This window comes from Moschus berezovskii, chromosome 14 (assembly GCF_049115385.1).
Source record: "Moschus berezovskii isolate FMDL1 chromosome 14, NW_MosBer_1.0, whole genome shotgun sequence".
Classification (NCBI taxonomy): domain Eukaryota; kingdom Metazoa; phylum Chordata; class Mammalia; order Artiodactyla; family Moschidae; genus Moschus; species Moschus berezovskii.
Window position 1 is genome coordinate 39279251 of NC_142473.1, and position 24542 is coordinate 39303792.

At 52.8% G+C, this 24542-nt stretch overlaps 1 protein-coding gene across 3 annotated transcripts in view; it reads left to right on the forward strand.

The window, feature by feature from the left end:
* USH1C (USH1 protein network component harmonin) overlaps positions 1-24542 on the forward strand; it is a 51606-nt gene that overhangs the window by 22075 nt on the left and 4989 nt on the right. For 2 of the 3 annotated variants that reach the window (XM_088843047.1, XM_088843046.1), the window contains exons 10-18: positions 159-218; positions 377-433; positions 732-874; positions 1918-1983; positions 2561-2685; positions 5987-6060; positions 21303-21344; positions 21818-21871; positions 22208-22307. In XM_088843047.1, coding sequence (XP_088699173.1) covers positions 159-218; positions 377-433; positions 732-874; positions 1918-1983; positions 2561-2685; positions 5987-6060; positions 21303-21344; positions 21818-21871; positions 22208-22307 — 721 coding nt within the window. Of the gene's footprint in view, positions 1-158; positions 219-376; positions 434-731; positions 875-1917; positions 1984-2560; positions 2686-5986; positions 6061-11013; positions 11167-12215; positions 12333-12877; positions 13361-17196; positions 17317-18488; positions 18540-21302; positions 21345-21817; positions 21872-22207; positions 22308-24542 lie in introns of all 3 variants that reach the window. The other variant, XM_088843048.1, reaches the window with a different exon arrangement.

The window sequence follows — 24542 nt, forward strand, 5'->3', positions numbered from 1 at the left end:
CCTGGAAGGACCCGGTTGGAACACTGCTCGTTGAAAAGAGTTGAGGCGCTGCTACTTGAAGATCCAGTGTCCGATACTGGCCTCCAGGGGGAGCCCTTCCAACAGAAAAAGTGTCCAGACAGTACAAGTTCACTGATGCCTTTCTGTTTCTCCCCCAGACAGGGGACCAGATTGTTGAGGTCAATGGCATCGACTTCTCCAACCTGGACCACAAGGAGGTGAGATGTGGAGTTTTCACCTGCCGGCCATGAGCCTCTCTGCCCTCTTTCTACCCTCCTCTTCCTTGCCGCAGTGTCTGAACTCTTCTGTGCTCCCCAGAGGCCGCAATTGCTCTGGTCTGTCAGGCCTCTGCTGACTGTCTGTCTGTCCCCTGTAGGCCGTGAACGTGCTGAAGAGTAGCCGCAGCCTGACCATCTCCATCGTAGCTGGAGCTGTAAGTCCAGAACAAGCTGGTGGGGGCCCCACGATCCCTACCTGCAGCCCAGCTGCTCAGACCCCTGGTCTCCACCACACTCTCCTGGCCCAGGGGTCTCCATCCCTGAAGCTCTGATAGTTGATGGGAAGACCCCTGCCCAGCCAGAAATTAGGGTCAGAGAGGGCAGGAGCCACATGCCTGACATGGGGGGCCATGGTGATGAGAAGACAACCCACATCTTGGCCCCCCAAAGCTCTGGCTCTGTACTTCTAGGCTCCCCGGGGACTGAGCAATGGGCCTGTTTTCTTTCCACAAGGGCCGGGAGCTGTTCATGACAGACCGGGAGCGGCTGGCGGAGATCCGGCAGCGCGAGCTGCAGCGGCAGGATCTCCTGATGCAGAAGCGGCTGGCGATGGAATCCAACAAGATCCTCCAGGAGCAGCAAGAGATGGAGAGGCAGTGAGTGTGGCCAGCCAGGGTGCCCCCGTCCAGCCCTCCCAGGCCCTGTACCAACCCACCTGCTTTGCTTCCTGTCGGCTGCGTCCTGAGCTGACTTCATTCTCTCCCCCTGAGGCCTGTCCTCACACCAGATGGGTTCAGTGATGCTCAGTGCGAGTATCCCCTGCCTCCAGACCACTGGGCTCCACCCTCCTTAACAAGGAAACCCCCTGATTTCCAAAGCTCAGGAATATTGAAAATGAGGATGCTACTAGCAGTAGCTAACATTTGTCAAGTACCAACCATGCGGCTGGCATTGCATGAGGGCCTTGTTTATGTTCCTTAACTGAATTCCCATAATAACTGTGAAAGAAAAATGATTATTAACCCATTTTACAAGTGAGGACACTGAGACTCAGAGAGGTTACACCTCTCATGTACCAAGTCAGATATGGCCAAGCTGTGAAATTCACACCCTGGGAGTTTGGCCACCCCATCTGTGGTGATTAAGAACTGTCCCCCACTAACCCCAGAGTGGTTGGGATGATGACTGAGAATAAATAGAGCTAGCAATTTATAACTCAAAAACCATTGTCAAAATTCCAATCTAGATGCATTCTACAAGCATAGTAAGAATTTGGGAAAGGAAGGTGGACAGGATCTTTCCATCTTTCCCATCACAGAATTAGCCTGGAGGACCACCCTGGCCTTGGTTAGCAGCCCTGGCATTGCTTCTGGGGTCTGGGGCCCTCCTCTGGGAGGACCTCACTGAGTCACTTCCTCTTGGTGTTTAGAGGTGGCTGCATGGCATGTGGCCTGCCCTGAATGGCCTCCAGTCCCCTGCAGAGGAGCATCTCTGCTCATCAATGTCAAGCGAAACCACACAGACATTTTTGGGACCCAGACTTTGTTGGACCCACTTCCCCAGCATCCAAATTTGGTCCAGGCATCCTTGGAAAGGAGCCTGGAAGAAATATTTAAAACTTTTCCTCAAATCAGAGATTAGCTGCAAGGAAGAGTTAACTTCTCTTACTCCAGCATGTCAACTTACATTTGTGTTTCAGAAGGAAAAAGGAGATTGCCCAGAAGGCAGCAGAGGAGAATGAGAGATACCGGAAGGAGATGGAACAGTGAGTGCCTTGGCTCCATGTGTCTGTGTGTGGACGTGGGTGTGCTCACAGGAGTGTGGCCCCAGAGGCCACTTCCAGGCCCAGGTTACCTGACCCTGGACGGAAGAGCCTGGTAGGCTGCAGTCCATGGGGTGACGAAGAGTCAGACACGATTGAACGACTTCACTTTCCCTTTCATGCATTGGAGAAGGAAATGGCAACCCACTCCAATGTTCTTGCTCGGAGAATCCCAGGGACGGAGAAGCCTGGTGGGCTGCTGTCTATGGGGTCACGCAGAGTCGGACACGACTGAAGCGACTTAGCCGCAGCAGCTTGTCCCCTGGTGGATTGTCCTTTATTTGCAGCCATTCCATAATCCTTGTAATGGATCTTCCTAGGTTGGGGTGACTGGAACATGGTTTTGTTTGCCAGGGTGGCCTTCCCACCTGATTTAGAATACAAGTGCCAGGGACTTGGTTCCTTCACCACAACTGGAACCACATGGCTACTCCCCAGGGTGGTTGGGGTTCTCCAATAGGCAGAAGGCCGGCCTGTGAAGGTTGTGACTCCAGTCATAGGCATGGGAATCTTATTTCAGGATCGTGGAGGAAGAAGAGAAGTTCAGGAAGCAGTGGGAAGAAGACTGGGGCTCAAAGGAACAGCTGCGGTCACCTAAAACCATCACCGCCGAGGTGCACCCACTGCCCCTTCGCAAGCCAAAGTGTATGTATCATGTGCTGGCGGGGAGAGGGCTTCCTCCAGGGATCTGGGGGTGTCTCGACAAAAGTATAGGTCTCCCTACACCTACCACCACCTGCCCAGGCCAATCGGCCATGGCTGTTTTCATGGAGGGGCAGCCATGTGCAGGGGATGTCTGCCAGGGTGTTGGGATAGATGGAGTATGCCTGCCTACCTTGTCCTGGGGCCTGCTGCCAGGCTGTGCCCCATGACCCAGGCTCTGGCATGTGCTCTTGGACCTCTGAAGAGGGACTGGAGAGCGGTGGCAAAAGCGGGAACTGCTCAGGGATGATCATCTTTGTATGTCGGATGTCACGTCCTCTTTTTGCCAGGTTCTAAACTGGGGCTGGGAGAAGGCAATGGCACCCCACTCCAGTACTCTTGTCTGGAAAATGCCATGGACAGAGGAGCCCGGTAGGCTGCAGTCCGTGGGGTCGCTAAGATTTGGACACGACTGAGCGACTTCACTTTCACTTTTCACTTTCATGCATTGGAGAAGGAAATGGCAACCCACTCCAGTGTTCTTGCCTGGAGAATCCCAGGGACGGGGGAGCCTGGTGGGCTGCCGTCTATGGGGTCTCACAGAGTTGGACACGACTGAAGCGACTTAGCAGCAGCAAACTGGGGCTGTGGTAAAACAGCGGTAAGAAAGAGGGGAAGGAATTCACATGAGAGAAGGACTCTGTGATCCGAGGCTGATGGGTAGCTGTGGGAGGAGCTTCCTGGGAATGCCCCTACCACCTGCACCCCTGTGCGTGGACCCCAGTCACTCCACTCCGAGGGTGGAATTGGGGAGAGAACTGTGTGACCCTCTGAGCACCAAGCCTCAGCCATCCTGGGGCGTCAGCAACCTCTACCCTTCCCATCTTTCCTCATCTGTCTTATGATCCCACGTCCACTTTGAGTCCAGGCCCCCACCAACTGCTCGCCTGTCCACCTGCTGTCCACTTCAGCTCCCCGGGTGTCATGTCTCTTCAAGGGGCAAAGGAGGGGGTTCCTTCTCAGTGCTTCTTCCAAAGCAGGAGTCAGGAGCAAAGAAGTGTGGGGGCCGTGGCAGTCACAGGTCCAGGGTTCCTGGTTGGGCCTTTACTCTGACTTTCCAGCTGTTTTGATTTGTACCTGACATGGGGCAGAATCTCTTCCAGCTGACTGTGCTCAGCTGACCAGGGATCCTCCAGATATGGGGTTGAATCTGCATCCGAGAACCAAGGTTCCCCCACTTCTGCTGTGCAACAGCCATATGGGATCCTGTGATGGGGTCCGGACAGCTGTGGCCCCAGCTGTGGATCATACTGAACCCTGGAGGGACATCAGCTTGCCAGCACAGGCCACTTGGGTCAGCAAGAGGTGCAGGGCACCTGGATAGTTCCATATCACCCCTCCCTGGGGCGGGGCAAACAGCCCCCAGCACATTCCCTGCTGGCACCAGGGAAGTGTCATCTCGGGTCCTCTCCCAAGGACAAAGCAGCTGTCATCAGCCACCCCATGACATTTGGTGTTAGCTGAGCTACATTCTCAGTGAATAATCAGTGTTTTAGGCAGGGAGCTAATTTGCTCTTAGGAGTGAAATAGGAGCTTCCAAAGGAGAGGAATCAATTTTAATTGCTTCTTATGAAAGTAATCCTAGTCAATTTAGTACCTTCCTAGAAACTGGATCTGGGCTTCAGAGCAAACACACCCTTTCAGGAACTGTAGAAAATAAAAACCCTTTCTCTAGCTATTTATTCACTGCTTTTAACCCAAATCAATCTTCTTGAATAAAAGGAGCAGGAACTTTCTCTTTGCTCAAGATATAAGGGTTTTCTCAGGGGACCCCAGGAAGCACGTAACTGATGACCAGGGCCTGCCAGCCGAGCTAAAGTGGCTACAACTCCATCCACCTCTGTTTGCATCGGCAGTTTAATTCTGCTTTGGAGATTGATCAGGAAATACATTCAGGCCTCTGAGCCAGCCCGATTCCTGCCTCTTGCCCATTGCTGGGAGGCTGGAATGCTCTCTTCTTGAGCTGATAGAACTAGGCTGCAGCCTACCCGTCCCTGACCACTCTTCAGTTTGGGGGACCAGTCAGCTGACAGGTTATTTATCTGACTCAAGTGTCTGCCTATGTGGACCTTGCATTTCTGAACAGATAGGAAAGAACAAGGAACATCTCTTGCTTGGAAAATAAAGCAGTTCATCCTAATGATCCACTCTGATCTCTTCCTTACCCCCTGTCCCAGGGATCTGGCTGCCTACCCATGACTGACCCAGCAGAACCCCAACATCACATGGAGTCCTTAAAGCCAGGACACACCATCACAGAGGCCCCAAAATAGCTTTCCTTAGCAAAAGCAACAGGGAGCAGAGGGGTATTTAAGGATCCCAGAGCTGGAAGAAGCCTTGAGAGATACAGAAGTTTAAATAAGAGCTTTCTAGCCATCTCTTCCCATCAAGGACCCCATCTGGTAGCCCCCACCCCCATTAGACCCCATGGTTTAGAAGCTGAGTTTTTTTTCCTACCAAACTATTAAGTCATCCTTTTGTGTTCATTGTTTCATGAAGTAATCCCTCTCATTAGCGAGAAAGCAAGTGTTTCACTGTGGAGTAAATATGAACTGAGCCCAAAACAAAGGAACTTATTAATACTTATAACCTTTTCCTTTGTTAATGAGCAAGTTCCTCTCATTAATATTTTGAAATATTAATAAGCAGCTCATAACAGACTCAAATATTCCAGGGCCCCAGGGAGTCCAGAGTCCGGGTTAGAAACCACTTTATTAGATGGTTTGGTATTCTCCACATTAGGTCAAAATCCATGTCTTCCTCACTGCTTTCACTCCTTGGCATCTCCTCACCTCCTTGAGATCCCAACTTGCATCTGCTGCCCATCCACACAGTTCTGACATCCCCTGGGGACCCAGAGCTCCCAGGGTGATCAGAAGAAGCAGGGAGGATCTGTTCTCCCATTGCAGGCCCTTGGTAAATACTCAGGTGTTCCCGTCATCAGCACCACCCCTCCCATGTCAACCAAATACCTTGCAAAATTGTTCTCATGCTGCCATCAGATCAGATTAGCCCAATATACAGATAGAGAAATGAGAGCTTCTAAGGCTGAAAGTGCTGCATGCACCATCCCACAGCAAGAAACCTTTCCTCTGGATTCCTGAGCCCTGTTCCTGCCCCTGACCTCCCAACTCTCCCACAGAATAAGCTGATCACAGGCCCCCAGGCTCCCCCAACCACCTCTGGCCCCTTGGTCTTCCAAGTCCCTCTTGGTTCACCAGCTTCCTCCTCTTTTCCTGGGTAGACGATCTGGGCGTGGACCCCGACTTTGACCCAGCAGATGACTTGGACGGAGGCACGGACAAGCGGGGAGAGCAGGTTTGCAGCCCCTGCTTCGCTCCCTGGCCTTGCTGCTCTGCTTGCCCTGCCTGCTTCTTCCTGCCAAACCTGCACACTCTCAGCTCTGCGGGGCCAGTACGTGGTGGGGACTCCTGGAGTCTGGGAAGCTCCTTCAAGCCCCCGACTTGGTCCAAAGCCCTGTCTGCAAAACCTTGAGGGAAAGACTTGTGCCCAGGCTGAAATGTCACCTGGAACCACTGATTCAAATATTTAATACCGCACAGGCCCAGGTTCCTCCTCTGGTGCCCTGGCCTCTCCCCTAGGGCTCTCTAGACCTCCCCAACATCCAGCAACTAAGAGGGAAGTGCTGGCTCCAGCAGGGGGCTTTCTAGATCCTGTTCCAGAATTCAGGCTGGTCAAGGGTGGGTCGTTAAGCCATCACCACTGGCCAGGGAGCTTTAGCCTTGCAATATTGGCCCATCCTTCATGCTGTTGTTGGGGAAGGCAGGGGCTGCAGATCTGGCCTGGGTGGGGATATGCTTTTCTGGGGGCAGTTCTTCTGCCCACTGCTGCCTGAGTATCCTTCCCAGGGCTGATGCCCTCCCCCAACCCTGCAGGGTCTCTTCTTTCGACGTTAAAACCTGAGGACATGGACCACACTGTGAGGCAAGACAGTTTTGTCCTGTCTGACGGTCATTCTAGACAGAGACCCAGGCTCCCTTTTGTTTTGAGTTGTTTCTTGGATGAAGGGACCCAACACCGGTCAGGAGAGGTCTCACTCAATGGGGCTTTGTGTTCGCAGACTGTGGCTATGATGGGGAAAAGCTCATCCTTCTACAAGGGGCTTTGTCTTGGACTTTCTGGCACTGACTTCTGAAGCCAGTGTCCAGGGGGAGGCAATTGACAGCGGCCCAGGGCCTGGGAATCGGGCCGTTTCTCGGGTTGTCTTGGGCCTGTTTTACAACCTGGGTGAGGCCAGGTAAGTGGAGAGTCAGGCAGAGGGTGCGGTTCGACTGTTGGATTTGCCGGGGCTGCTTTCATCTCACAAAGCCGCATGTTCCTTGCTCCTGGCGGCTGCCTGTGGACACCCTGGTTAAGCCGATCTGCAGCTCATCACTCTGTTCTCTGTGTTCTTACAGCCTTTGGCTGGTTTTATCGTTACGATGGCAAATTCCCAACCATCCGGAAGGTAGGCCAGGACTGAGTGCTGCTGGCAACTGAGTTGCTGTGGGTTTTGACATTTCCCACTGTTTCTTTTCCTGTTGCCTCTCAACAGTGCGACCACCAGTTTACTGCGGGGGCTAACCCCGCTCTGTGCCGCTCTGATGCCTGATGTCACAGGGTAGGGCGCTGTCTCAGGGGCACCGTGGGGCAAGTATTCACAGGTGGAGACCTGCCCAGGTAGCATCCAGCTCCGCTGGGTCCGGCACCAGGCCCACTGGGCACAGGGCAGGGAAGAGCCATGGCAGGAATCTTCTGCTTTGTTTCTCTGTCAAGTAGAACCAGAGGCTAAGAGCAGAAGCCAAGGTCAGACAGAGTGAAAAATTCAATCGGGTGCATGCAGGACAGGTTATGAGGCTGACTGCGCCAGGCACAGACTGGCTCCAGGGTGGGGATTTTTCTGCCTCAGGCTGGATCCAAAGCCGCACCAATCCTAGCTCTATCCTAGAAATTTCCCTGCGTGTGCCCAGGATAATGCATTTTTCTGGCCTCTGAGGCCTTGAGTTTTCTCTCTAAATCTTATTCCTGTATCTCCAGACCCCATAAAGCTCCCTCTTTTTTTTTTCTAAATCACTTTGGCATTTGATTATGAAAATGCTGCTGTTAATATTTGTAGATTGGATATTCAGAATGACTTGGTATTTGGAAATCAGGCATCAGCATAAATCTGGGTGAACTAATTTAGGTGTTATCATTAGACTGGCTCTTTCTGGCAGGATGTCAGTTCCCCAGAAACCAAAGCACTGGCAGCTGGATGACCTTGATGATATGTAATGTCTGCCTGCCTGGAAAATGGGAATATCTGATGTGCTGGAAATAACCACCCCCTTCCTGTAACATAGTACTGTTAAGATAATAGATGGCAGTATTACTCTTGACAGGGGTAATGTCTTTACCTAGAAGCATAGAAAATGATCTGTATGGCACTGAAGAAGCACAACAGAGCATCTCAGGGGATCCCTTTCTACACTGCCCCTCTCTCAGAAAGGTCTTGGTCTCATGGGCTGTCCTTTTCATCTTACAGGCTGACTCTATGGCTTATGATATTTCACTGGGTTCAATTTCTAATTCTTCTCTATATACTATCTCTACTAGACAGGATAACACACACACACACACACACACACACACCCTGCCAGAGGATTTTACTTGAAAAAATAATAAAAGGAGATGTACAGGTAAATTCTTTTCCAAGCACTAATAACTAGGTAAATCTAAAAGAACTAGTGTTTCCTTCACACACACCTCCCATCAGAAATCGCAGCACTTGAGAATCGCTGTTGGTAAAGAGGAAAGCCTGTTTTCCTCTCCTCATTAGTCTAGTCATTCCAGAAATCGCTTGTGTTTTGGTTTTCATCTCATTTCCAAAAGAGAGAAAAATCACGTGAAGGTACAAGCAAGAACACCCCTCCCTCCCCATCTGCCTGTCCTCTCAGTCTGGACCAGAAGGAACCTTTGCAGTGAATTTAACTGACCGCTAAAGGACAGCAGAATTATGTCCCTCATGCTGACTCTGAAAATCCACTGACATTTTTTTTCTAGAGTTATATGAGATGCTTTGTCTCCAAGCAGCTGGGACCAAGTCCCCAGGTATTATAAGTGGCCTTTGATGGCCATGATCAGCAACGCACAAAATTCCCCTTATTTGAAAAGATAACTATTCAGAGTCTTCCTGGGCCCTCTGGGGCTCAAGGAGTCCAGGCCTGTGGCCTCACAAAGTCTATTCCAGTGCCCGAAGGCTTTGTGGTTCTGACTGAGTCCTTTCCCCAGGACTGCTTGAGTGAATTATTCAAACCAACCCTACTGGTAGGAGCCTGACATCTGGCAAGAGAGGCAGATTCACACACAGCTAAGTAACCCATACGGAGAAGGGTACTATGAGATCAGTATGTAACGCTATGGGGCAGCTTGCCTTTCTGCATCAGTAAGCAGGTGCTCTTTTCTTGGAGATTGGACAGAAACTGTCACATCTCCCTCCCCACCCAGGAGCCCTAGCTCTAAAATCTTAACACTGGTGTTTTGTTTTGTTTGTTTTTTTTAAAAAAAACAATAGAATGGCCATGCCTATTTTGATGGTGCCTGTGGGAGGCCATGCCCTTAGTCTAACAAGCTGCCATTGGGCAGAATGGTTCTGACTCCTCTTGGGGAGTTATCTGAATCAATAATGGAATGGTAGAGATTCATCTATCAACTGAGCCAAGAGTCTAGTGAACAAGGTAAGAAGGAACCAAGCAGGGCTCTGAAGCAGTGGAAACCATTTTCTCAAGTGGCTCCTGGACTGCTCTGAGGGTGGGGCCCCCATCTGCTAGATGGGGGACCATCTCCAAAGCACCTGTACACAGAGGTGGGAGTTGTCTTTAGGAAGGGAGAATGACTCAGCCACAGGTCCGTAATGATCCATCAGGCCCCTCTAGCTGTGAACAAAGTTGTGTGTCCATTGCTGGGAAACTCAGTTTCTCATTCCTGGCCTTGAATGATGGGATGATTCAGGAGTTCTGAGAGCAGGCCCCACCCAGGAAGGCCTGGGAGGGTGGGGGTGAGTTCAACGAACATGCAGGTTTCCTCCTTCCCCGTTTCCTGGTGCTGTACGAGGGGCCGACACTCCCTCCTGCCATGCTCCCTTTGCCCCCAGCTCATCAGGGTGCAGTGGGGAAACTGTGGGACCTGGAAGACTCTAGTCCAAATTCTGGCATCACCACTTACTAGATGTTTGACACCAGGCAAGGGACTTCACCTTCATCAAGAGAAGGGAGATTGAACCTAGGTCTTCTGTATTGCAGGCAGATTCTTTACCATCTGAGCCACCAGGGAAGCCCCATGGACGGGATAAGGAATGTAAACCTCTTGGGACACAGGCAGTCCATAAGTCTTAATTCTCTTCCTTCTTTACTCCTTGGCTTCCCTGCAAGTCCATGGGAGAAGCAGCCAGGAAAGCAGACTTTGTGGTCTAATTCAAACAGGAAAAAGAAGTCCATCTGCCCTCCATTTCCCTCCCCCAATCCTCTGGAACCCTGAGGGCCAGTGAAGAACACTTGGGCCATCCTTCCTACCTGCCTCTCCACACTAGCTCCCAGTCCTGTAGTTTCTAACTAGTCCACCTAGTTCAGAGGAGACAGTGGGTTTGGACTCTGTAGGAGGAAAAGTTCTGGAGTTAAAGCAGCAGGAAAAAAATAGATGTCCTTGGCTCTGGGCTTCCAGGTTTGAGGCTGACACCCTTCTCCTCTAGCTCAGGACAGAGGAGCTCTGTAAATGAGGCTTAGCCAGCTGTCCCAGATTTTCTCTAGAATCTACCAGGATGCATCTGTGGTGTCTGAACACCCAGACAATGGAGAAGGCCTATGCCCAGACACTGGGAAATAAATACAGTGCCTTTTTAAAATACAGCACTTGGAAGCTTACAAAGTGCTTTCATAGATGTTATTTCATTGGCTCTAGATGGCAAACCTGTATTTCCCCCATTTTGGAGGTGAGATAAACCAGGCCCAGGGAGGTTAAGGAGCTTAACCAAGGTCACACAGCTTGCTAGTGAACTAGTAAGCCAGTTCTTCTGACCGGCACGGGAAGTGTGTCTCACTGTGTGATGGGTAGCAGCATCCTGCCTGTTCTAGACCTGAAACCCAGTGCCCCAGTGCCGAGTATGATTGAGCAGACCTTGGAGAGGGACTCATGGCGGGGAGGTGCCTGCTGTTGTCTGAATGCCCTGTTTGCTGTGCTGTGCCAGTGTCAACACTGCCTTGTAAGCCTTGTATAAACAATGCCACATCTGCTCAGAAAGGAAAGGATAAGAAGAAAGCCAAGTATGATAGCCTTCAGGAGTTGAGAAAGAATAAGAAGGAACTGGAGTTTGAGCAGAAGCTTTACAAAGAGAAAGAGGAAATGCTGGAGAAGGAAAAGCAACTGAAGATCAACCGGCTGGCCCAGGAGGTATGACGTGTCCTGCTCCCAGGCCAGGGAGCATCCCTGGGACAGTTTGGTTGGTCCCCACCATGCTCTCAGGGAACCAGCTGGAGTAGCTGTTCCCAGATGGAGTCTGAGGACGGAGTGAGCCCAGCCCCCTCCCCAGGCTGGAGGGTGAGATCTTCCCACCTCCCCAGCATGAGACTAGCTTCTGGCTAAGGTGTGTATGTTTGGGATCGGGACTCACCTCCTTGCTCAGGAGTTGGCCTCTCTGCCCAGACTGTGGGTCTCAGGTTGGCCTCCATGCACGTGGCTAGAGGTCTGTGTCTGTCCGCAACCCCCACCCCCACCAGACTGAACACAAGGCTAGGCCTCTCCTCCTTGGTATGGCTGTAAGGCTGGCCTCCCTGCCCAGGGTTTGAGTCTGAGGCTAACCCTTCTGCCCAGACTGTAGATCTGAAGTTAGCCTTCTACTCATCTGTCATTAGATCTGGGTCAGTCTGAGCCGCCTCCCCCGCCCCATCACCAACTCAGGTTATGCTTCTCTTTAAGGCTTCTGAGAATCAGAATGCCAAGCTGATTAGATTACAAAACCAGAGAAATCCTGGAAAATGTGAAGTGCATTAAATTTGACATTAGAACAAATTAGCTGCAGAATTAAAGATAACATTGAACTTGTGCTCCTGAGGACAAGGCAGCCTGGAATGAGGGGGAAAAGAAACAAACAGTAAAGCCGGACTCTTGGGATGCGCCTACAAAAGGACCATTTTTGGAGAACCCTAAGAGCCTCAGGGTTTGTGGGAATCCTAAAGACAGCTAATCCCATGCAAGGCATAAACCCATTCTAGAATTTTGCCTATACCTGCTGTAAGCTGACACCCCAACACCTCTCTGCCTTATTTCCCCTCCGCTGGGGCCAGGTGGAACGAGTCTGGGACTTTTCCTAGGCAGTTGACACATTCAACCATACTCTGATTTTTTTAAGAAGTGCTTCTGAACTGTTGACTCGAGTGTGCCGTGCACGTGTGACTCATTGTGCCCTCTGTCCTCCATTTCATGCCGGCCTTGGGTCCCAGGTATCTGAGACAGAGCGGGAAGACCTTGAGGAGTCGGAAAAGATTCAGTATTGGGTGGAAAGGCTCTGTCAGACACGCCTTGAGCAGATTTCCTCTGCTGATAATGAGATTTCAGAGGTAACAGAGCCCTTCCCAGAATGCTTCTGTCCACATAGACCCTCCTGCTGCCTTTGGAACCACCCACCCTGGGGACAGCAGGAGGCAGCATGTCCCCATGCTAGGGAGGCAGCCTGGCCACTGACAGGCTTCACCCTCCAGGGCCGCTGACCAGCCCACTCCCTGCTTCTCTCTTGAGGAGAGAGGTGTATCTGTACTTCTGGGCTTATTTCCAGAGTGACCTCTAAGTCCCAGCTCATCTGAGATGATCAGTTAGGCCTGCTGTCCCGGCATAATTGTTAAGAGTGTACTTTTCCCTGTCACGTGCATTCCAGTTTAGATGGTTTCATCACTTGCATAACTGCATTTGGGTACCCCCTACTGGCCACCTGGTATGGGGTCAGCTGGGCACCCAGGTGGCAGAGAATTGACCCCTGCCTCCCACTCCCAAGGGTCGGGTTTGAGGGTGGTGGGTCTCCAGCAGCAAGAGAAACAGATGAGCACTAGACTCACTGTATCGTGAAGTGGGGTGCTCGTCAGTGACAGAGCTTCCTTGCCACCCCCAGATGACCACAGGGCCCCCACCTCCCCCGCCCTCTGTGTCACCCCTGGCCCCGCCCCTGAGACGCTTCGCAGGCGGGCTGCACCTGCACACCACTGACCTGGATGACATCCCCTTGGACATGTTCCACTATCCCCCCAAGAGCGCCTCTGCCTTGCCTGTGATGCCTCACCCTCCACCCTCCAACCCGCCCTCCAAGGTCCCCGCGCCCCCTGTCCTGCCCTCATCGGGCCGCGTGAGTGCCTCTTCCTCGCCCTGGGTGCAGCGCACTCCACCCCCCATTCCCATCCCTCCCCCGCCCTCCATTCCCACCCAAGACCTCACTCCCACCCGCCCGCTGCCCTCGGCGCTGGAAGAAGCGCTGGGCAACCACCCCTTCCGCACTGGGGAGACAGGCAATCCAGCAGAGGACTGGGAGGCCAAGAACCACAGTGGGAAGCCTGCCAACTCTCCTGTCCCCGATCGGAGCTTCCCACCCACCCAGAAGGTACTGCCTCTGCTCCGAATGCAATGCAGGGAAGCAGGAAGAGTGGGCCGGGCTGCTGTTTCCTATGCCCTCCTCTGCTCCTGAGTGCAGACGGGAGGAAACATCACCCCAGCCCCTTTTCCAGGAACTGGCTCCCCAGCCTGCAGTTGTGGACTTCCTGCATGTGTATGGCTTCTGCTGATTTTGAAGTGCTGCATGGTATGCTGAATGGCCTGTGATACTCGGGGTGAGCAACAGTGTATCAGTGTTAATTGTTTTCTCTGCTCCTCTTGGCTAGTAAGGCGGGTAACCTTCACTGTAGCACTTGCAAGGCCCTGTTAATGAAGAGCCAGAGCTCTATTTATATGCCAGGTAGTCTTTCTTGATATTAGCTCAGAAAGCCTTGAATGTGGTGAATGAATCCTCTATTTAACAGGGGAGCAGTATTAGGCTCTGTAAGTGAGGTGATAACACTGTCCAGTGCCGTATTAAGACATTACCGTGCCGTTTTCTACACTAGCCAACTACGTTAGCTTTTAGCATAATACCCAGAAATTTCTAGCCAACTGCCAGCTACAGAAAAAAATGAAAATGAATAGTTCCTAGAAAGCTCCGAATTTGCAACTAAAAGATTAGGGACGCTTTTCTTGGATGTCAGCAGGCAGAACAGTGATCTTTCTCAAAAAGACATATTCCTCATTCATTGTTCTTAAGCCAAAGACTAAGAGGAAATAGATGGGGAAACAGTGGAAACAGTGTCAGACTTTATTTTCTGGGGCTCCAAAATCACTGCAGATGCTGATTGAAGCCACGAAATTAAAAGACGCTTACTCCTTGGAAGGAAAGTTATGACCAACCTAGATAGCATATTAAAAAGCAGAGACATTACTTTGCAACAAAGGTCCATCTAGTCAAAGCTATGGTTTTTCCCGTGGTCATGTATGGATGTGAGAGTTGGACTGTGAAGAAAGCTGATTGCCGAAGAATTGATGCTTTTGAACTGTGGTGTTGGAGAAGACTCTTGAGAGTCCCTTGTACTGCAAGGAGATCCAACTAGTCCATTCTAAAGGAGATCAGTCATGGGTGTTCATTGGAAGGACTGATGCTAAAGCTGAAACTCCAATACTTTGGCCACCTCATGCTACGAGTTGACTCACTGGAAAAGACTCTGATGCTGGGAAAAGTTGGGGGCGGGAGGAGAAGGGGACGACAGAGGATGAGATGGCTGGATGGCATCACCGACTCTGTGGACATGAGTTTGAGTGAACTCCGGGAGTTGGTGATGGACAGGGAGGCCTGGCGTGCTGTAATTCATGGGGTCGCAGAGAGTCGGACACGACTGAGCAACTTAACTGAACTGAACTGAACTGAACTGAAGAGGCAATCCACAGTGAAGACATAGAGCTTTGATCCCTGGGAGGGAAAAACAAAATATTTCTCTGCTCCAGTAGCTGTAAGGGAAGACTTCAGTCAGAACTACAGCAGCTCATGTCGACCAAGAGTGGGGTTTGAGAGCAGGGTAGTCAGTAGTACCTGATCAGCTGTTTTTATTAACCTTTGCTGCATGGGTTTGGGTTCCTGCATGAAGTGCAGACTAAGCACTCAGAGCATTCAGGAGCACTTGGATGAAGGAATTTGGGAACAAAGAAAGTGCCAGATGCTGACGAGGCTGCGACTGCCAGCAGGGGCTTCTCAGAGGGACTTGCGGGGGGGTCCTGAGCCCTGACAGAAGTCTGGCATTCCAAGGATGTCTTGCCCCCAGGCCCAGCCAGAGTAGGTTTGCAGGGGGGCTGTGTCAGTCTGGCACAGAAGCCAACATACTTCTTGAGAGGGGCCCCCACCAAGAGGGGCAGCAGCTTTCCCTCAACAAATTCAACTCAGTAATCAACTGAGCACCCTCCCAGTGCTTGTGTCGGGGCCGTGGCGGCAGGGTGCGGGGAGCAGAGCTGAAGACAGTACAGAGACAATTGGCACACTTGTGCTCTCCAGGACTTTGCCAGCTAAAGGATTAACAGCTGACCAGGCAGGAATCAGCTATAACAGCAGCACAGGCTAGGTGCTGTGGGAGGGATTCATTCTAATGGAAGGTTGACAGCACCTCTTTAGAGCTAAGCCTTGGGGGAGAGTGATACATGTAGGATGGGAGAAGGCTATTGCAGGTGCCATGGACATAACAATGACAAGAAGGAACTACCCAGGTTTGAATCCTGGCTCAGTCACCGGCTCTATGACTTTGGTCACGCACTGCTTCATCTGTCTGAGCCTGGGTTTCCTCATCTGTAAAATGGGAACGCTAACGGCACCCACTTATTATGAGGATCAAATGAATTAATACCTGAACTCATTCTAAGCTAATACTTGGAGCACACAGGAGGCGCTCAATAGACATTACCTGTGATCAGTGACAGATCAGGGTTCAAGAAAATTTGGGTGAAGCTGCGAACATGAGGTCAGAGGTAAACTGCAGCCTTCTGAGTCAGGATCAAGATTCAAAGCCAGGTCCCACTTTCTCAGATTCCTCCAGTCATCATGAAGTTCCCACTGTTAGTTCCTGATCAGAGCAGAGAGAAAATTAAAGGCTCCCCCCACACAAGGAGCCTCTGAAGAACTGGACCCTGAATGTCTTAAGTGACATAAAAGCCATGAAGGCTGGGAGTTAGCTGCCTCGGTTAGCTTCATCTCTCCACATCAGCACTTTGGCCCGTGCGCCACCGACCCTGCCCATCCTCCTCCTCCCTGCGTGCTCCGGTGAGGGTCATCAGTGCTGCAGCAGGATGTGTGGGCCATCACACGTCTGCACAGTCAGCCCTGCCCCCAGCAGGTCTCGTGTGGTGGAAACAAACACCCGTGTCAGCCACACAGGCACCTGCCAGGGGAAGGTTTCCAGGGCACTGTCTACCCACTGTCCCATGTGTCCACTTACCTACTAAGTCCTTCATTTACTCATATAACTTGTTTAGTGACTCCTACTCTATGCCAGACACGGTGCTGGGCACTGAGAGCCGACACAAGAAGGACAGCCCAGTCCTAAGGACAACCAAGTCAGCAGGAAACTCCCACACACTAGGACAGATGAGGGAAATGGAGGGAAGGGGGTGAAAGAATGGTCCCCAAAGGTGGTGACACCCAAGCCAATACCTGGGTGGGTAAAGCGGGAGGGAAGAGCATGTGCAAAAGCCTCAAGGCAAGAAAGCTGAGCGTTTTGGAGGCTCAATCTAATCAGCGTGAGGAGGGCAAGGAGTGAGGGATGTGATTGCCAAGGAAGGTAGAGAAGCTCCTGGGGGCTGAGCCAAGGAGCTTGGTAGTCAGTGAGGACCCATGAAGGGTTTGGGGCAGGGCTGTGACCCAATTTGTCTTGCCCAACGTGATGAATTGGGTCAGAGCCAAGCAGACATGTTGCCTCAGCTCTCCTGATGCTGTGCTTACTGGCCTGCCCTCCCAGCCCCCGCCTCCAGGGACTCTGTGCCCACCCACCAGGAGCAGCAGATGCTGCAAGTGAAGTCCGGGGACTGCAGCTGCCTCCTTAGAAAGAGAAGAGGATGGATGGCACCCGTGGCCACTGGGGGGGAGCCTTTAAAGTTTCCTTTGAGTGACAGTGCCCTCTGGCGCCCCCACAACAAGCTCTGGCTCAAGTCCCTGATTCCTCGGAACCACCCAAATGTTTCTGTAGCCTCAGGACACACTGTGGCCGCGATGGACTTCTTGTCCCTCTGCTGAAGGTCACACACCGAGGACATCCCGCAGGGCGAATGGACCAGGCTGGCTCAGTGCATGGTGTGAATTTGCCTGTGTGTCAAAATGCCGTGGTTGGCCTGGGCCACTGATCTCATGACCTCCCTTTAAACTAACCCCTGTAGACATTCTGCCCAAGCCCACAGCCTCCACGAGGCCCTGGCGTGTCCACCATCTCCAAGCCTGTCATGGTCCACCAGGAGTCCAACTACGTCTACAGGCCACCTGTGAAATCCGAGGTCCTGGTAAGCCCCTCAGGTCCCCTGAAAGGCTGCTTCAGAGGAGTGGACACGGGCTGTCTCCCCTGGCTGCTGCCGCCTCTAGAGGAAAAGCGAGGTGGGATTCAAACGCACATCAGAGTTTGTAATAACTCTGTAATAACTCTTTGTAAGGCTAATAACCTTCTCATTAGGCAGGTGGTGAATCCATGTGGGTATAGGTGAGTGTTGCCACTACCAGTGAAATTCCTGTTCCTCACTTGATCAAACGGCCTAGAGCGCCATCTCAAAGTAAGAATAATAACAGCACTGATTATTATCAGCCTCCATGTGTCAGGCTCTGTAAGGCCCCATTTAATCCTCACAATAATTAGGTGAGATGGTTCCTTTGCTACCCCTGTTCAACACTTAAGGAAACTGAGGCTTAGAAAGGTTAAGTAGGTTGTCCAAGGCAGAGCCAAGTCTGACTCTATTTACTCCAGTCTCTCAGACTCCAAAGCCCAAGTTCTGATCTCCATGCCATTTTGCCAAAACCTACAGCGATTCCAGTTGCCCTGGCCTGAGCCCCTAAGGCCTATGGTGGGTCACCCTCAGATGGGGCAGTGAGCAAAGCTGACCCATTTCACTTCTCCATTTCACGTCTCACTCCTCACTGGGGCTGGGAGTGTGGGGTGTGGTCCTGGGGGGGAGTGGGACGGTCTACCCCCCACCCCCATCACCTATGACTGAGCAAATTGGGACCAGGTGCACACCCTCCAGGAGTGCCGGCCACTGACAGGCCTCCCACCCACAGTGGGAAGAGCCGTGCTAGAGTTTATATTCCCCTCTCAAGGAAAGCCTACCTAAATGTCAGGGTGGAGCCTCTTGGATACTTATTTTGAGTTTTAGCTGTCCTCTCAGCTCCGCAAAGAGTGAAAGTTCACTCTCCCATGACAGCCTGTGGACGCCTCCGCATTGCGTTTTCAGGCTGATGACAAGGGGTGGTGTCTGCTTGCCTGGGACTGGTAGCTGCTGTGTCTGGGGGTGTTGAGCCCACCCACCCCCCACCCCCCCGCCCCGGTAAATCAGGCTGCATCTGTTTGGGGAGGGATGTTGGCCAGGCAGTCCCAGGCTGGCAGGCCCAAGGCCTGGCACCAGGGGGCAGACAAGCCCTATTGGCAGAGTCCAGCATAGATTTTTTTTTTTTCCCCCACTGGCAGCCACAGGAGATGTTGAAGAGGATGGTGGTTTATCAGACAGCGTTCCGACAAGTAAAAGGATCCCCGTTGTGTGTCTGTGGTCCTTTGCACCTCCTTCTGCCCCTCCCACTCTGACCTCTCTGGGAGTGCCTGTCAGCTCCAAGGTGGCCCCAAGCACCATCTGCTGGCAGCCTCAGGCCAAAACTGTGTCCCTCATTCCCTGTGGCTCAGGGCTGGGGAGTTCTCATATAAGGTGGGAATCCTGGGGTGCTGAGACTCCCATGCCCAAGCTGAGAAAGCCGCAGGTCCCTGGGGACTCACCTCTTTTGCTGCCGTTTGTTCATAGAGGAGCAGGAAAAGGGAACGCTCAGAGTGTCACAGAGGCCAAGGTGGCTGCTTGCTCCAGCCGTAGAGAGAAAGGGCTGCCTGAGGCATTTCCCTGCCCCTGCCCCTCCTTTCCTTCTCAAGGCAGATCACAGCTTCAACAAATCCCACTTGGCCCCAAACCAGCATCAGGAAGAAAGTAAGGACCAAGGACCTCTGTCTGCAGGGGGCACTCCTGTGCACAGGGCCCGCAGAAGTCCTTGCTGGTCCCTGAGTGTGTTCAGGCAGGCAACCGTTTATCCTCCCGCCTCCTGGGGCTTACATCCTCAGGGGCAGCCATTAGTTAACCAACTTATTGCCAATGAAAGAGCCCAAGATGGAGATCTTGTAGCCAACATCCTCGTGTGTGCATGCTCAGTCACGCCCAACTCTTTGCCACCCCATGGACTGTAGTAGCCTGCCAAGCTCTGTCCATGGGATTCTCCAGGTGAGAATATTGGAGTGGGTTGCCGTTTCCTCCTCCAGGGGATCTTCCTAAACCAGGGATTGAACCCAGGTCTTCTGTGTCTCCTGCATTGACAGGCAAATTCTTTACCACTGAGCCCCTCAGGAAGCCCACCAACATGCTCACCATTAGCCTTATATCTGACTACAGGCTGAAAAAGACTGCAGGCAGGGAAGAAAGGGGAGGTATCAACTGTACAGTGAGACCGGGGGGACTTCTAAGGAGGCTGCTCCCAACCCACCGGGCAGTGACAGGTACCCAAGCTGTGCTGTGCCAAGCACTGTTTATAAATACTTTATGTATTTTAACTCTTTTAATCTTTACCAGAACCTAGGAAGTAAGTGTTTATATCATCCCCATTTTGTAGATGCAGAAAGATTGGGAATCATGCCCTTGGTGGCACTGCCAGTGTCAGACCCCAGATTTGAATTTAACATAGGAGGTCGGGCTCCACAGTCAGGCTCCTAAATCCTCTACCACCCTCTTGAGCATGGTGTCACCTCTCTGGGTCCCAGTGTCTCCAATCTGTTGGATGAAGGGCTAATTCCCTCTTCAAGGACTGACCAGCGCTAGTGGCTTATAGATCTCTCATCTGAATTCACGCAAGGCACAAGTCCTTGTCATCTGGCCAGCGACTGAGAGCAGATTCTCAGAGGGAAGGAAAGAGGGAGACCCATGGCCAGCACGGCTCAGTTTTCCAGAAGAAACAGCCGTGGGTGGGCAGAGACCTCTTGGTAGAAGAGAATGGACTCCATGTCCTGCCATTACCCTTCTTGCCCATGGATTTGCTGCACCCCTTTCTTTCTCTTCTGCCCTGACACCCACATGCCAGCCTGGGAGTGGCCTCAGAGCTGGGCCGGGCTGGAGACCCCCAGGCTTTTTTTGGGGTGAGCCTGAGTGATGAAGGCTCATGAGGAGGCAGAGGAGGCAGATGCCCAGGGACCTGGCTGCTGCTCTCTGGCCCCTGTCTTGTGCCCTCACCATGGTTGTTCCTTGCTGGGCATAGAGGGGGCTGTGGCTGTCCATGATGCCAACCACAGGCCCCAGGGGACACGGTATGGCCCAGGTGACTGTGTGCTAGGGGATGGCTCCACTCAACAAAGCTTGTGTGGGCATCGGTCGCAGGGCTTCTCCTTTGCACCCACCTTGCCAAGGGGACTGACTGAGGCTTTGCTGCCCCCAGGCTTGGGGTGTCCAGCCCCTGAGTCTGTGGACCCTGAGCTCCTGCTCTCTGTGTGTGACTCCTAGAAAGACTGTGTTTTCTGACACTGCTTCCCCTTCTCCCTCCTCATCTCTTTGTTTCTACTTCTTGGGGATGTTGTCCCCACTGCCCCAACTAAGCCAGGTCCTCTGAGCTGAGGGTCCCCCTCCTCCTCCCTTGGCTAGAGTTCTGGGGGAGTCTTGCCTTCTAGATAAGCGTAACATAAAGAACAGTACTGGACACTGGGCAAGCACAGACGCCCTCTTTTCCTCTGGGTGCCTGACATCCCTTCCCCATGCCCATCATGCTGTATGTAGCTGGTTTCCACAGGAAGACCCCTAAGCTGTATCGTCCTTCTTTGAGGGTCAAAGCAGTGGGTGGAGAAAAGCTGGGCTTCACCCCCAGAACCTGGACCTGGCTTCAGGTGGGCTTGGAGGGACTGAGATAGGGCCTGAAAGACCTAAAGTTGTGGGCAAGGAGACCTTCAGCAAGGCTGCCCAGACCACCTCGATGTCAGCAGGTGCCCCTGCCAGCCACAGATGCCCACCCCTCCGGAACAGTGGAGGGTCCAGGGCTGGGGTCCTTCAAACGCTTCCCAAGCTTCCTGCTTCTCCCAGACATAGATGCTCTGGCTGTTGGGGCAACCAGCCTCCTCCCCGCATCCCCCATGCTGGCCACAACTGCCTCCTGACCCCCCACTCTCTCCCTACCTCCCAGCCATTCCCTGTCTTCCTTCACCATAAGCTTGTTTCCTGCAGTGCCCCTGGAGGAGCCCAAAGCCCTAACACTGTCTCTTTGCTTCCAGGATTTCCGGAAATATGAGGAAGGCTTCGACCCCTACTCCATGGTGAGAGATGACTCTCCTCCCCTGGGGAGTAAGCCCAGGAGCAGGGGGCGGGGATTATGGTCTATTTGGTGGGGATGCCTTCTGGGCTGTGAGGGTCCTGGGGATGAGTCAGGGGCTGTGAAGATCCCCAAGGAGGCTCTTGCCTGTTAAGGCTTCTTTCAGACAGCATTCCACTGTGAACTGTGTACGCGTGTGCTTTATAACAATAGTTACACTCGCTGAGTACTAACTGTGTACCAGGCACTGTGCTGGTGATGCCAGGCACGCTATCGCCTAGTCCTCACAATAATCCCAGGGAAAAACCATCTGTGTATGGGTGTCCATGGGGCCCCCAATTGATGACTGATGGGAATGGGGCGGGCGGGGTCCCCTTGTCCATCCCTTCTGCGGGGCCCAAAGTCCCACAGGTGCCTGGCTTTCCCTCCCACCCCTGCCCCCACCTGCATCCTTCACCCCTTGTCTCCTCCCTCTAGTTCACCCCGGAGCAGATCGTGGGGAAGGATGTCCGGCTCCTGCGCATTAAGAAGGTATGGGGCACACAGGTTGGGCGGGGACCACGCTTCTCTGTCCCTGCCTGCTTCTGTCTTGGTCCCTTGTTTCTCCTACTCTCAAAGTCACTCCTGGGTGACTTCTCAGATCCCCACTCTCCGCTGCCCCCCTGGGGACACCCCTTCTCTGGTGGGACCACACGCCCAGGCCCCACTTGGTGCCCACGCCCCATTTTCTTGCTGATGGCACTGCCTGTCATTGCCCCCCACGGCTTCTCCTGCCCTCTCTGTGGCCCCGACAAGAGGGTCCTGGGCGCCCAGGTGCCCACAGTCTGTTGTCTGCTTGGCTCCAAAGGCCTGTTTCCCTCTCATCAGGAGGGAGCTTTAGACCTGGCCCTGGAAGGCGGTGTGGACTCCCCGATTGGGAAGGTGGTTGTCTCCGCTGTTTACGAGGGCGGAGCTGCTGAGCGGCACGGTGAGTAGGGACCAGCCATGCTCAGGTTTGGGGATGGTGTGATGGTTATACTGGCTCCTCCAGGAAAGCAAACAGCAGCCTGCTGGGAGCGGGCTGGCAGCTCTCAGGAATGCTCTCCCCGCTGGATCCATCCACCAGTCCCACATGTTCCCCTCAGGCACATGATGGTGTCGGGATCTGCGAGCACGGAGCCACGCAGACACCGCTCTGCCCTCCAGGGGCTCCCTGTCTAGGGGTGGAAACATCCTCAGAATCACCGAATGCTGACTGTAACAGTATGGTGTGCAGCGGGCTGGCCAAGGACTGAGAGGGTAGAGGGAAGCTGTGGGAACCCTGAGGGCCTAACCCACTGAGGGAAAGGGGGCAGCCTGGAGGGCTCCCTGTGACGGTGATACCTGAGCCGAGCCTTTAAAGGTAAGTCAATGCTTGCCTTGAGAAGGAGAGAAGGAGCTTTCCAGGCAGAGGACCGCACAAGTAAAGGCAACAGAGAAACCACTGAAACTTTAGCCATGCTTTTAACAATGATAAGAGCCAACATCTGTCCAGAACTAACCTTGCACCAGATGTTATTCTAAGTACCTGCATATAGTTTGTGTCTAAGTATTTCATGTGCATTAACCTGTTTAATCCGTATACAACCCCAAGAGTAGCTATGGTTATCACTCTCATTTCACATCTCAGGAAACAGGCACAGGAAGGGTTCAGGACCTGCGGCCAGTAGCAGTGGAGGCAGCACTTGGACACACAGTTTGGTCCTTTGCTTTACTGGCCAGCACAAGTGCCGCCCCTGCTTGGGACCTTCTGCAGCAGATCTTCTTGCTTTGCCTTGATCCCCTTACCAACAAAAAAACACCTCCTGCTAATGAGTGACGCCTCTGTGGACCCAGCACAGATTCCTGCTTCAAACGATCAACCCATTCATGTGTCAGTGTCCAAAATGCCACCACTTATGAATTCTTCTTCCAGTCTGGCAGCTTTTCAGTACTCCTGACTCCTTGTGGAGGAATAGATGCCCTTGAAGGAGGAGTCCCTTTGCAGGCCAAAGAGGGCTTCCCTGGTAGCTCAGAAGGGAAAGAATTTGCCTGCAATGCAGGAGACCAAGGCTTGATCCCTGGGTAGAGAAGATCCTCTGGAGGAGGGCATGGCAACCCACTCCAGTATTCTTGCCTAGGAAATCCCAGGCAAGAACAGAGGAGCCTGGTGGACTACAGTCCATGGGGTCGCAAAGAGTCGGACATGACTGAGCGACGAACACACCACACACCCTTGCAGGAAATCCCGGGGTCAGATCCCTCCTCGACAGTGCTAGGCTGGAGTCCCTCCCACAAGCCGAGGTGAGAACAGAGGGTGGGGTGGGCCTGAGGAAGGAGGCGGAGTGATGGCAAGGTGATCTGGCCACGGCGGCAGCCAGGCTTCTGTGAGTTACTAGGGTGAGGCCAGCTCAGCCTCCCATGGCCTTCATGACCTCGTCCCTCACAGCCACACTCTGAGCCTTCATTTCTGCTATAGGAGGGTGTCCTTCTCCACCAGGCAGCTGCCATGGCCCACTTCTGCCCACCTAGCTCACAGCCTCTCCTCTGCCCTCCTTTCCTGTACCAGCTGAGGGAAGTGTTGATGCTTGGCCCCACCTGTCTGCCATGTCTAGCAGGGAAAGAGCACCAGGATGGCTGGGTGACTTCCTGGGCCCTCCCCTCCTTACAAAGCCCCAGCCCGAGCACTGTCTTATTGGCCCTGAGGCTCCATCTTGGGTTTGCACAAGATGAAAATGTGAACGCTGCCTCTCCCCGGGCCCACTGTCCAGAAGCTGCTGTCTACAGTTTGGTCCCACACTGCTTGGACATACGAGCAGCTGGTGAGAGTTCCCCCAGGAGCACTTGTGTTTTAAGCCATCACAGCCGCCATCCTCAGCGGCACACACCACAGTCTGGTAGGCCTTCTTGCCCACGAGGCTCCTGGGGAAACTGTGTCAACATAACACAGAATGTTCTGTGGAGAGCAGGACTCGGAGAAAGTCCTCAAAAAAAGAAGAGGCTCTGAAGTTGAAGATGTGTGGGGAAACCATGCACAATCAACTTCTTGGAGAGGCACAATGCATATTAGTATGCTCAAGCATACTATATTAGTATATTCAAGGCTCTGACAAGTCCTGCAGCGAGTACTTCTAATTTGTTTATAACTTCAGCTTTTCTCAAACTTATCAGATCATAGGTCTGCTTATCCAGGAACACCTTCAAC